The 13382-nt window shown below is 42.1% G+C and overlaps 1 protein-coding gene across 1 annotated transcript; it reads left to right on the plus strand.

The window, feature by feature from the left end:
* The first annotated feature begins 3121 nt into the window (after window positions 1–3121).
* On the plus strand, window positions 3122–13128 carry CCNJ (cyclin J). The gene is made up of 6 exons (XM_051619175.1): window positions 3122–3259; window positions 3575–3668; window positions 5496–5706; window positions 7904–8203; window positions 8296–8455; window positions 9940–13128. Exons 2-6 carry the CDS (start codon window positions 3600–3602, stop codon window positions 10349–10351), a joined length of 1152 nt encoding a protein of 383 aa, XP_051475135.1. The 5' UTR covers window positions 3122–3259; window positions 3575–3599; the 3' UTR covers window positions 10352–13128.
* Window positions 13129–13382: the final 254 nt, after the last annotated feature.

Consider the following 13382-nt stretch of genomic DNA (forward strand, 5'->3'; position numbering starts at 1 on the left):
ACGTGAAGTGACTGGTTCATCTAATTCTGTCAGTCAAGCCAAATCCAGACTTGAAAAATGTCTATTACGACAATAGGCACAGAAGAAAAACAATGTGTCAGTCTTCAGGAACTGTGAACTACTATTCTGTGGTCGATGTACCATTAACATTAAAACAATACACCAGAATTAGTATAGGAGGAGGAAAAGGTTTCTAATTTAGAGACATGATGGTTGTCAAGAGCAGAGTATTTGCTGTACTTGGCAATTACCTGCAAGTTCTTAATTTGTATTTTAAAAGCCACATTTCTTTTTTTCACAGGCCAAGAAGAACCACGAAAAAGTCAGGGAAGGAAAAAGCAGCTTAAACACATAAATACATGAGTCAATTCCTGAGATATATATCTAACCTCCCAGTAACTACAAAGAGAAGTCAGCTCATCCACCATGTCTGAAATTGTGGTAGGACTATAACCTGCGAGTTACAGGTCCACAAATTTTAAGACTTGAACAGCACTCTCTTGAGAAGATTCCACAAAAATGTTACAAGCATTTTCATCCACATTTTGCAGGTTCACTTCTAGCCTGTTTTGGATGTAGTTCAGCGTAAAAATTTTTCTTGGGCAATTCCAAGAATAACGGTGCTTCTTGCTATCTGGCACCTTTTCAAGGCACAGACAGCAGCTCTGAGAGCAAATTTCATTTCCCCCCTTGAGACACACGTATTTGCTTAGGTGATTCATGGCCATTTACAGAAAGAGAATACCCATTTCAAAATGATTGCACAACATTCAGTTCTGGTTTATATTGTCTCAGCTTCCACATACCACATATAAGTGGAAAACTTCACACTGCCAGTTTCTTGCTAATGAAAACGTAACTACTGCCACTGTAAGTAACATTTAACATCCTCTGTTTATTTGAATGACTGTTTTGATTCTGCCCTGACTTACACACAGGAGACAAGGGTGGAAATGCTTAGAGAACTGTATAGAGTCTTGACCACCAAAAGCAGATAAATTCTGTGCCAGCTAAAAAAAAACCAAACACTGCTTATTACTTTTAGGACTGACTATTGTAAGTCATGCAAAGCAGCTGTATTAACCATTTGGCTTACAGCTGCACTATTCTCATTCCCATTTAAACCTTTAAACTCTGATCTTAGAACCACTGCACTCTGAAAGCAACCAGCCTCAGTTTGGAGGCTCCCAGACTCAGTTCCTCCAGTCAGGGTTAAGGTGCAAACAGAGATGTATGTTTCCTCCATGTAATAACATGGCTGTACAGAGGTGCTTTGGCTTTTTCAATAGGATGATTTTCTGGATGCGTCCAAGATCAGAAAAACACCTGCCAGGGGCAATTCTACAGGATGATGAGACTCTTTACAAACTTATCCCTTCATTGCATGAAAAGGAGACACATGTAACTGTTCACAAGACCAACAACTTGATTTAAAAAGGCTGTAATGGGTGCATAGCAACTTGGAAAAAGGCAATGAAGAAGCATTACAAGACTCTGAAATAGGTAGTTCCACAGCTCAGTCATCTTTGTAGTGTAAAAAAATAACTATGGAATCATTGTTCTTCTCAATTATCATATATAAATGTAATAGCTCTCAGAGTACACAGCTTTGTCAGGATGATGCCTCCTATTCAAGTCAGACAAGTCCATCTGAAAAATAAACCACCCAAGTATGCACTTTCCCAACCCCACCTCACAGTTCAGCAACAGTTTTTTTCCTTCAGAAAACTATGTAGCATTATACAACAAAATCTCAGAAACAGAAACTGCCCAAGAAGGTGCCCTCAAAAACAAGGGCTTCCACCCATAAGCACACCTCCTTGGGCAAGACAGACCACTGCAGTCAGTAGGACAACCCATTAAAGTTAGACATGCATGTTTAAAGGAAAAGGCTTTCACAGCCCTGGCTACAGAGTCATTAAACTAGTTATGTCAAAAAAACGGGTTTCCATTGTATTAATAATAATTTAAAAAAAAAATGTCTGAGCATGGGTAGAAATTAAAAATTAAATATACTACCTTAACATAAATTGCATCCAAAGCATTTCTTCTTCATCAGTTTGCATTGCTTGTTGTACGAGGTTTTACATTCTCATTAGCCAGTCATTTGGGTATTTGGGAATTCAAAGATGAAAACCACTATAAAGCACCAAGTATTACTTCATAAGATCTCCAGAGCAGGGGCTTGCTAACAACTGAAAATCATTTAGAAGCAGGCCCTCTGAATAAAAAACAGGTGCTTAGCTCCTAGTTCTACACCAGATGCACAAGTGGGAGCTCCTTTAGGTAATCATCCCTCAGGATGTGGAGGCCTCTTCAGGTGAGCAACTCAGGCTATTTAAAAGGAGGATCAATGTTATTAGAAACCTCCCTGGAACTTCGCTAGCAGTGAGCTAGCTCACTCAGCAAATAAATCTAATACTTGAGCCTCATAGCTCTTGCAGCCCAAAAATGTTATGTTCTTAACTGCTAAAGGGAAAACACATCTGAAGCGTAAGAGAGCTGAACGATGGGGCTTTGAGCAACCTGGTCGAGTGGAAGGTGTCCCTGCCCAAGGCGAAGGAGTTAGAACTAGATAGATCATCTTGCAGGTTCCTTCACAACCCAAAGCGTTCTACGGCACCATCACCCTACGGGCAAAAAGCATCACAGTCAACTCAAAAAGGGAAAGAGACAACAGAACGCACAAAACCAAGAGAAACACGTGCTCTCTGGGCTCAGGGGGCTGAGCGCCGCGCTCCCGAGGCACCCACCGAGAGGACCCCCGAGGCCCCGCAAGGCTAGTTACGCCACGCCCAGGGTCCCTGCGAGGCAGCGAGGCGAAGGCCCCGAGCCCCCCCGGCCGCGCAGGGGCCCTTCCAGGCCGCACCCCCGAGGGCCACAGCGCGGCCCGGCAGCGCCGCGCCCCGCCCCGCCCCTCCTCCCCGGGCCCTCCTCGGGGCGGCTACGGCAGCTCCGCGGGCCCAAAGCCCTTCCCGCGCCCGGCCGCCAAGTGCGGGGCTCAGCGCGCCCCGTGAGCGCCGCGTCCTGATTGGCGCCCGGCGGGCGGGCCGCACTGTAAGGCGGCAGGCGATTGGCGGGCGGGCGGGCGCGTGCGGGCGCTGCCTGGCTTTGTACACACGCCGGCCCGCTCGGCCCTTTAACAATGGGCGAGGCGGGCGGCGCCGTGTGATGGCGGGGGAGCCCTCGGGACGCTGCGCCGCGCTCAGGTGCCCCGGGCCTGGCCCCGCCGCGGCCGCCAGCCGCGCTGCCGCGTAGGGTGAGTGGCGGCTTCGGCGGGGGAAGCGCTGCCGGCCTTTGTCGGGGCGCGATCGCCTTCCCCGGGGGCCGCAGCCGCCGGCTCCTCCACGTCCCGCCTCGCCCGGCCGTGCCCCGCGGCGGGAGGGGGTGGCTTAACGAGTCTCACTTGTGCCCCGCATGGTGGCCAGCTGGGCCGCGGGGGCCGGGGGGCCCAGCGGCGCGGGCGGCAGCTGATCGCGTTTAACCGGGGGCGAGCGAGGAAGGGGCGAGGGCGGCGCTGCCCGTCCCGCCCGCCCTGCCTCTCAGCGGGCGCCGCTTCCTCCCCTCTGCCCAGGCCCGGCTGCCGCGCCGCCCCGCCGATGGAGCTGGAGCCGCAGTGGTGGACAGGACAGCTGGCTGCCGACATCCACCAGGCGCTTCGCTACAAGGTAGCCCGGCGCGGCAGCGGGTCCGCGGGGGGCTGGGGGGCTGCGGGGGGCGGAGGCGGGGGCCGTTCCCTGCCCCGCGACCCGGGGAAGCGGGGGACCCGCGGGCTCGGCGCCTTTGTGAGTGCGGGCTCTAACGATCGGGGCGGCGGGATGAGGCGGCCGAGCGGGGTTTCGGTGGAGTTTGCTTTCCTAAACCCTGAGAGTCAGGGAGCCTTCCCCTCGCTTAGTGCTTGGACTGTTTGTGCTCAGTCTTGACAGTTTATCTGGCCAGACTGTTCTGGCTCTGAGCTTGTAAAAGGCAAAGGGTTCACGCGGTGCGCTCGGTTCTTCTGTTTGGATGTGTTGGTGGGTGTAAGTTTAAACTCTGCAGAAAGCGTCCTGATGTTATTGTAATCAAACGAACAAAAAAAACCCCAAAACCCACAGCCGAGCAAATACTAGGTGCAGTAGGTCTAGTAGAGGGATTAGGCAATTCTACTTTGAAGTTGCTTTGGCTGACTCAAAGTTTCGAAGTTGCTTTTTTGGGGCTACATTCCCAATCAAGCATGTTTTATGATCAGAGTTGAAAATCAGTTCACTGAACCTGCTAAAAATGTTATTTTGTTGCCTGATAGTACTTGAGTGGATTATTTTTCGTAGAGGTGTGACTGCTAAAGCAATTTTTTATATATATTTTTTTTTTCAGGGGCTTTGGGGGGTACACAGGAGAAGGATAGAATAATTTATTTGCTACCAAAGTTACCATTACTAAAACTGAGTTAGTGTTGTGAAAGGTGAATTTAAAAGTTTAGTAGGTATGGGTGGGAGTTTTGTTGGTTTGTTTGGGGTTCTTTTTTTCACTTAATAACATGTTTCAGAACTTCAAATTGATCTTTAAACTTTGAATTGAAAATTTTGGGCGACTCTGTTCCAACTCCATGTCATCAGAAACTTAATTGCACTCAAAATCCTACTTAATCTGGGCTGTACAAGCTAACTCATAAATTTATTCATGATAGCAGAAGACATTGCTGCTGTTCTGCTGTGTGTAAGAGCAGATACTAGCGACTAGGCAGGAGCCTGGGGAATGTTCTTTTTACTAGTCCAAGTTTTATATTCAGAATAGATCATGCCACAGATTTTTCACATCTGTGGTGTTGGTAGGAGTTTTGTCTTGTGGAGTTCTGCCCGCAACCCCGATCTGAAACCATGTGAAGCTTATGTATGCTGAAGTGCCCGAGAGCACACTGTAATCAGTGTCAGTGCAACATCAATCGCATCAGATTAAGTCAGGGTTTAAACACATGCATGCGGCAAGTCCTCTTCCTAACGTTGCTCAGCTAGCTGTTAGTGGCCTATTCCTGGAGACACCTGCAGGAGAACTGGCAGCATTGGAACATGCAAGTGCTTCAGTACAAAGTCTGATTGCTCAGATTGAGCTCTATCAGGAGGGGGTTGAGTTAAGCTACTGGACTTTGCGTTGAAGCCGTTGAGGAAGGAGTACTTGCATACCCTTGCTGTTCCCCTGCTGGGAGGTACAGCTTTTGCAGTAGAGGTAAAAAACAGAAATGGTAAAAGCTAGTCACTCTAGCCAATTCCCCAATGAAAATATGTTAAATTTTAAAATGTTTTACTAATGCTGTGTAGAACAAATTATTTCTTGGTTGTTCTGTAATGCAGCTGCATTTTTTTCTGTGAAAAGGGAGCTGAAACAATGGGAGCAGAAGGAGATGGGGTGAAATCCTTTGAAAAGTCCATGATAAATTTGAGAATATTGGCTATGTTAATTTGACACAAATTGAAACTAAATTATGATTTTAATAAAATTACATGCTGCTGTCTATTTAGGAGCTGAAGCTGCCCTCCTACAAAGGCCAATCTCCCCAGTTACATCTGAGAAGATACTTTGCAGATCTGATTGCCATTGTGAGCAATCGGTTCAGGCTCTGTCCCGCTGCACGACATCTAGCTGTGTATCTGTTGGACCTCTTTATGGATCGTTATGACATATCTATACAGCAGCTGCATGTGGTTGCTCTTTCCTGTTTACTTTTAGCAAGTAAGTATGCAGCATCAAACTTTAACTAGAGCAATATAGGTTCTGCTGCCAAATACGAGGTGTGTCTTGATGGGATACAGCAGATAGGGGAAACAAAGTGGTTATAAGTGACAGGCAAATTAGTGTATATCAGTTTGGCCCAATTCTTAGAGCCTTTCTTTAGATTCTTCTCTTGACTTCTGTTCGCACCGGATGAAACTGAGCAGAGAAAAAACAAACTGTGATTAAAAAATTATATTTATGCTTGTAAACAATTGGTCTAAGGTGAACTTTCAGAACTTTATTGTAGGAATAGAAAGACTCTTTCTGAGAACATCTCAAAATAGGCAGATCAAGTGCTGGAAATGAGACATTTGCATACATGTGATAAAAGAATAAATTAAATAAACCATATGTAGACTGTACTGCACCTGGTGATGGTGCTGTGTGCTTGTGGGATAATTCAGATTTCATAACTTGTTCTTTAAGCAAGCTAAGGCTAACATACATCCTGTATTGTCACATACTAAATGTAATACCGGAGGAATACATTGGTGAATGCAGAGTACTCTGAAGTTACAAATGCTCGTTATGAACAGTGCTGCTTATATTGACCTTGGCTAGATGTGTGGTGTGTATCCATCTTCCAACGTGTATGGGCCCCTTTTAGATATGGGTGTAGATATGACAAAGAGATACAGGTGTGGGATCCCTGCTGGCATTTGTTCATAAACCAGCAGATTCAGAGAAATGGGTCCTGGTAACAGAACTAACTATTGGTTCAGTTTATATTGATCTGTTTCCCTGAATTTATTTTAATTTTCTCAGATATACCACGTTGCAAAGGATGAGGTGCTGGGTATGAAAACCTTACCTCAGAAACCAGTGTTATCCATTTAGGAAAATGGATTTGCTTTGAAATAATGCCTGATTTTCAGATGAAATTCATGTTCTGAAGAGAATTACAATTTTTTAAAAATCACTTCTGCCATCCTTCATAACAAGTTGCAGGTAGAGCCCTTAAAGCCTGGAGTACTCACTCTTCTGATGAGCAGTGTATTCATGAATCCAGAAAGCACAAACCAGAATGCTATTTTAAACTTTTACCCTATGTGGCTTAAACAAGCAGCTTAATCAGTGGTGCAATAAATTGGACAAATCACACTGTGACATATCTGATAAGGTTATAGATGTAAGAAGATAAATTATTATGTGGCTCCTGAAACTTTTATTTCTGTAATTACTAGAGTATGGGAAACAAACCAACAGACTGGGATGGGTCTTGGATTAAGTCCTGCATAGGTACTTCCACTGTTGGAAAAAAAGTGAATGTTCCGTATGTTCAGTTCTGCAAAACTCTCTAAAAATGTGCATCTACGACATAACATGTAGTACTGAATAGAGAGTGTAAGATGGAAAGAATTTGCAATGAAATTGAAATAGTACAACCATATGGCAAACTGTATGGAAATGTGACACTTGTTTCTCTTATTAATGGATTTTCTACATATACAGTTTTGCTGCAGGCTAAAAACACAGGCTTTTGACAAGTTAAAGTCCAAGGAAAGCTGAAGCTGCTAGCAATGTTAAAGTTGAATTGGTATATACGGCAGTGTGGGTTTTCAGATACTGCTGAAATCCACTTGTTTGAAGTGCTGGAGCAGCTTATCAGCTATCAAATCTAAAAATGTACCTACAATAATGGGCATTAAAAGCAGCCACATTGGCTAGAGCACTAGCTATATTCTAATGAGTTTTAGAAAAACAGAAAGCTTATGTGGGGGTGGGCGGGTGATTAAAGCCATATGCTGTGGTGTTGTCACATCACCGTGGTATTTCATGGATGATGGAGACACATTATACAACAATTTGGTGACCAAAACTTTATGTAGTGCCAATGATGTCCTAATACAACTTACTTCTGCTTTTGGCAACTGGCTTCTGTGTGCAGGGGCGGGAAAACCAACAGGAAATGTGGCACTGAACAATATTGTAGGTGGTGTTTGACATCATCTGCTGAAATTTAGCCCTTTATAGTATATACCCCTTTTTGTCTCTGATGACATCTTCCTTTTGAGCTTGGCATCTGCAAGAAAGTTTCAAGCTTGTTTGACATAGTAGAATTGAAATATGACCAATTAAGACATTAGATACAGTCAGCTTTATAGTTCACTCGTGCTGAACTTTTTTTTTCCCTCCTCTTTCTGTTCACCTGAAGGTAAATTTGAAGAAAAGGAAGACAGTGTTCCCAAACTTGAACAGTTGAACAGCTTGGGTTGTATGACTAACATGAATTTGGTACTAACAAAACAGAATTTGCTTCATATGGAGTTGTTGTTGCTAGAAACATTTCAGTGGAATTTGTGCCTCCCAACTGCTGCTCATTTCATCGATTATTACCTTTCTATTGCTGTCCATGAGACTGATCTTCATGATGGCTGGCCAATGGTTTGCTTAGAGAAGACTAAGTTATATATGGCAAAATATGCTGATTACTTTCTGGAAGTATCACTGCAAGGTGAGTTACCTATTTCAGGTAATCACTCCTTTGTTGTCTTGACAGACAGTGTCGGAACTTAAATGAATCTTTCTCTTGCTCCTTCTTTCTAGATCATGCATTTTTAAATTATGCCCCTTCTTTAGTTGCTACTGCCTGTGTAGCTTCTTCAAGGATTATCTTGCGTCTCTCACCAACATGGCCTACCCGACTGCATCATCTTACTGCATACTCCTGGGATTTCCTAGTGCCATGTATCGAGCGACTATTAATGTAAGTTAACAACAGCAGATTTTCTTATGGCCATTTCCACATCTGTTGGTATGCTTAACTGTTAGCACTGAAAGTAAATTTCATTTTCAATTTCAGATTTTCTATTCTAAAAATACTTGGGTGTTGGGTAATATTGTTAGGTAATAACTATTTTGTTCTTTCCAAAAAAGAAAACCTTACCAGATCTAAGGTCTTTCCTGTTCTTTGAATAAACAAACCCCAGGCTTCCACTTCCATTGATCATCTTTTGGCATGCTTTGAGAATCTGCTAAATAGCCTGTTACTGACTGCTCAGAGAAGGAAAAAGAGATAGTTGGAGAGTACTGAAGGTGTAGGAGTTCCTACTTACTCTGAAGACTGTATGCCTTGGAAGTTTAAGGGATACTCCAAACAGATTACGAATCAAGCATAGGCACACTGTTTGTGTGGACAGCTTTGGGGGGAGGAAATGACCAGGAGGCTGTATCCATTTTTGCTGTATTCATTTTTGCACCACAGTGGAGAGATATGGCTGACATGAGATAAAAATGCCAACAAATGCCAAGGGAACCTTTCTGGGAAAGGCCTCTTTTGGCTTTACTAGAAGCAATGAAAGGGATAGTACCTACAGCATGCAAATGCTGTTGCAGAAGTGTTTTCAGTATTGCACTGGAACATGATAGGCTGGGGAGGGGAGCAAAGCCTTTTAATCATCTTTGCAGTGCCCCATAAAAAGTTAACAATCTTTTAGGAAAAATTGGTGAGGGGTTGAACCCCAGCTGTCTTCAAGAGATCTGCCATGTATAGGCAATAGCAAAAAAATTTAGAAGGTTCTAGGCCTTACTGAAGTGTGTAGGTGGCACTTGCTTAACCTCAGCCGAAGAGCAAGAGTATGCCTAAACATATTTGAGACAGGTGTAAAGGAAAGGAAATTCAGGTGAGCTAAACTGTCTAACCTGAGTACTTGGGTGGGTTAGAAAAAAGGTGAGAGGAAGGAAGAAAACCAACCACGCATTTTAACTCCCCAAAGCAGGATCCGATATGAATATACCTGTGATCTTTAAGTACTGTAATGTAGCTCTTTAAAAAACCCCTAATATCATGTTTTTGAAACCCTTATACTCTACTACCCAATTTAATTGAGCTAGAAGCAGCAAGGAAGTATTAATTTCAGGTCTGGTAGTCTGGCAATTTACTGCAGAACACTAGCAGACCATATTGTACTGGTAATTTTAGCTACTGCTGTATGATTTGTATTCTACTTGACTTTTATCTGCATTCTGTATTGCTATGAAATAAAGTGAAATGCTGAAAAGAAACTGTGTTGTAAAGAAGCAAATTTTAAAAGCTTAGATGATTTTAAAGGGTAGGCTAAAATTATTTTCTTTTTTTAGAAGCCTTCACATCATAGCATCATTTGTTAGAGTGTTCTTAAAAGTTCATCCAAAAGAGTTTAAATTATTTTAATATCTATTCTAATGTATTGTCTTCTCAATTTGTTTTAGTGCACATGATAATGACGTGAAGGAAGCAAACAAGCAAAAAGGACAACATGCTCAGTCTGCCCAACATACCATATTTCAGACCCCAGCACCAACTGCCCAGCAGGCTAATGCTCAACAGCACGTACCACAGTATCTCCAGGCTCATCAGTCTTCATTACAGTATCACCATCAGACATCACAGCAGCAAAACTGTCAACAGATATTATCATCTAATCATACAGCATCTTACCCGCTTCAGACTTGCCCTGCTGCCTTACAGTCTGGTGCTCAGGCTCGAGCCCACGTACAGACTGGTGCTGCCATGTCACTAGCTGTCCCACTAGAAGTGAAGCCATGTATAAGTGTCTCTTACAATCGGAGTTACCAAGTGAATGGACGATATTCCTGTGTTACTCCCTGCTTTGAGAGGTGATAAGTACAAAGTGGTTTTGTGCTTGTTTGTTTGGGGTAGCAGGCTATGCTGAGGGGATTTGTTTGGTTTTTTGTTGAACGTCAAATAAGTTTGAGGGGAGCAGATGGAATAAAAAGTGTTGTTCCAAAGAAAAAGCAGCTGGATTGGCAATTGGTGCTGTAGATCAAATACAGACTGCAAAAAATACACACAGAACACCCTCTAAAAAGAATGTGTATACCTGGGGGTAATAGTAGTGGTAATAATAACTTCTTACTCTGGCACTCAGAATACTCTGTGCGTCTAATACACATCTTTGAAATACTAGTTGAAAGAAAAATAGCTGTGGCCTAACTACAGACTTGCCTTTTAATGAAGGAGATATGCAGTATTATTTTTGAAGGCATTTATGTGATACCACCATACAGTATTAACACTTAGTTTAAATTTACTGAAACTTAAAAAATCATTGAATGCCAGACTTCTCCAGATGCCGGGGGACCGCAGGAAGAAATAAATCTCATCTGGCTAACTCCATACTCTTGCCCCTTTTTCAGCACTTGTGTTGGTTATTTGCTTAAGGCTAAGGCATTTGAGTTAATTGGTATTTTGGCTAGTTTTTAAGTTTTGTACCTCATGGGATAGACACTGTTTTTGCTTATTTTCCTATCCTTTTTATGTTTAAAGTAACTCTTTCATACTAACTCAGGGAATTTTCTATTCATTACTTGGTGCTGCTGGCTTGTACACTTAATTTGGTGTAACTTGAGGGAGGAAGGTAGAGAGGGAAGAGACTATAGCAAGTGGAGTGGCTTTTCTTCAGAGCATCTATATGCAGAGTACCAAAGGTATATATGTTAGTGTTCACAGAATGCAGATGTGAACTATTGCCCTGCAGTGTGGTACTGAGTAATTGAAGAAAAGAGAATGTTTCAGCTGAACTTGTACTGTACCAGAATCACTACAGGGGGTGTCATTCCTGTGTACACACACACAAAAATGCATGTATTGTCAACCAACAGAAAGCATCCTCCAATTGTACTGACAGTATCACTTGTACAAAAAAAGTATAGTTAAACACTTATAGAAATCCATTCTGTCAGGCAGAGGGAAATTCTCAGGTAATAGTGGGGCAACTTTTTCTTCTACTGTTTAGGAGTTCCAGAAGAAAATGCAGAGATTTACTCTTCTAAATGAGTGGATCAAAAATATATTGCAGAGTGAACTGCTTTATCACAGTTAAGGTGCTAATTACATAATTACGGAATTACACTTATCTCCTGTGGAGTGGATAGTCTGAGGGTAGAAAGCTTCACTCATCCAACTCTTGGATGAAAATGGTGATAGAGATATTAATGGATGATTTTTTTTTTTAATACAAGAAGATACCTGACTTTCTCCTGTGGTAGAATATGGGAGGAAGAGGTACAGATGACAGGATTCTTCCTACTTTAAAATATCTTTATAGTATGTGGGCTTATGGCTTTTTTGTTTTTGTTCTTTTGCCACCTTCTTGTCCCCTGTCTGAGTGGCAGCACATAAAATTTTGTACCATCTAATGACATGAAGTATTGTGAATCTACAGAGACTGTTTTGAAAGCAGAGGCAATTAAGATATATTATCAATATTAAGATGAAGGCCTTATCACAGGAGAGAGGGCCTTACCATAATGTTCAGAATTGGAGGGAGGACAGCTGTGTCCATTTTTTCTGGGACTGAATTATAACATGCTACAAAAACCTATTTATTGTTGAGGAGAAGAAATCCTGTTTCTCTTGGTTTGTTGGGTTGTTTTGGTTTTGGGTTGTTGTTTTTTTTTTTGCATAAATCTCAATTTTTGTCATAAGCTTTTGTAGCATTTATGTGCAAGTCAAGAGGGATAGGAGGGTGAATGAAAGAGATTACGCCCTCTCTGCTTTATGCTAGAGTTGACTTTGAAATAGGCATAGTGCAGTCAGTTCTTAACTGAAGTCCAAGTTGGTTTGGTTTTGTTGGGTATTTTTCTCTCCTCTCTTCATCTCTTAGTGAATATTTCCCCATGTCTGAGAGTAGTGTTAAGTAGACACTTTCCACCTCATAAAATGCCATGCTTTTTATTCAGCATTGTTACCTTTTTAAGAGGTAAATGGACTTCTTTCTGCTGGTTTCATTTTGTTGCAATGCTATATCCAAGTCCTCAGTGCTCTACCTACCTCTGATGCTGTGAATGTACAGTCTTGTAATAGACCATGACTTGAAGTAACAGCAGATGCCTGTAGCAATTTTTTCTGTAAAATCTTTAAATCAGCTAACTTGTCATCTTTATTTGTGACACAGCAGTATAGGCTCTTTGTTTTTGGGTATTAGTAAACTTATCCCATAGGTATTTGATGTATAAAAATTTAACTAATACTTAACACTGGAATCATAATGGGCAGGGGGCTTATTCAGTTAGTTAATACTGCAAATTTACGTTTAATAGGGTATTTTTTACTTTTAAGACATTAGGTTAACTGTAAAAAGATCCACTACATGCTGTTTGTTTTTAATTTATTACTTAGTCTGAGTTTTTTCTGACACTACAGTTGCATAATGACTACAGAGAAAATGTACACTGAACTGTTTCAATATATTATTTAAAAGGGCTTTACCAGTGTACATTAAAAATACACTGTTCTTACTATTAGAACCAAAATGTGTTTTTTATGGCATAAATAAGAATGGTGCTACTAAATGCAAAATGTCCAAAACAATGGAATCTTTGTGAGTGCTATGCATTCAACTTATTTTTAAAAATAAAACTAGTTTTGAGTAAGAAGGCTCTGGCGTGTATTATGTTTTTGTGTGTGTTTGGGGGTGAGGGTGGGTGTTTTAAATATGTAAACTGACCCTAATCTGTCTTGCATCATTCCTGTGTATGGGCTGAAGATGTAGGGGCCTTGTTCTTTTTCCCCACCCTTTCTGTGACACTATAATAAGCTTCAGGAACACTTTGCTTCACAATTAAAAACAAAATAAACAACAACAAAAAAACACAACAATAGGAAGGAAATCATGCAGGAAGGGGCTTTA

Source organism: Apus apus, chromosome 4, assembly GCF_020740795.1.
Source record: "Apus apus isolate bApuApu2 chromosome 4, bApuApu2.pri.cur, whole genome shotgun sequence".
Classification (NCBI taxonomy): Eukaryota; Metazoa; Chordata; class Aves; order Apodiformes; family Apodidae; genus Apus; species Apus apus.

Bases quoted from the DNA above. Each gene is read 5' to 3' on its own strand.
- CCNJ (XM_051619175.1), top strand. From the start codon at position 3,600: ATGGAGCTGGAGCCGCAGTGGTGGACAGGACAGCTGGCTGCCGACATC. The intron at 3,669-5,495 runs GTAGCCCGGCGC...CTGTCTATTTAG, and splicing joins ACCAGGCGCTTCGCTACAAG to GAGCTGAAGCTGCCCTCCTA. The intron at 5,707-7,903 runs GTAAGTATGCAG...GTTCACCTGAAG, and splicing joins TTCCTGTTTACTTTTAGCAA to GTAAATTTGAAGAAAAGGAA.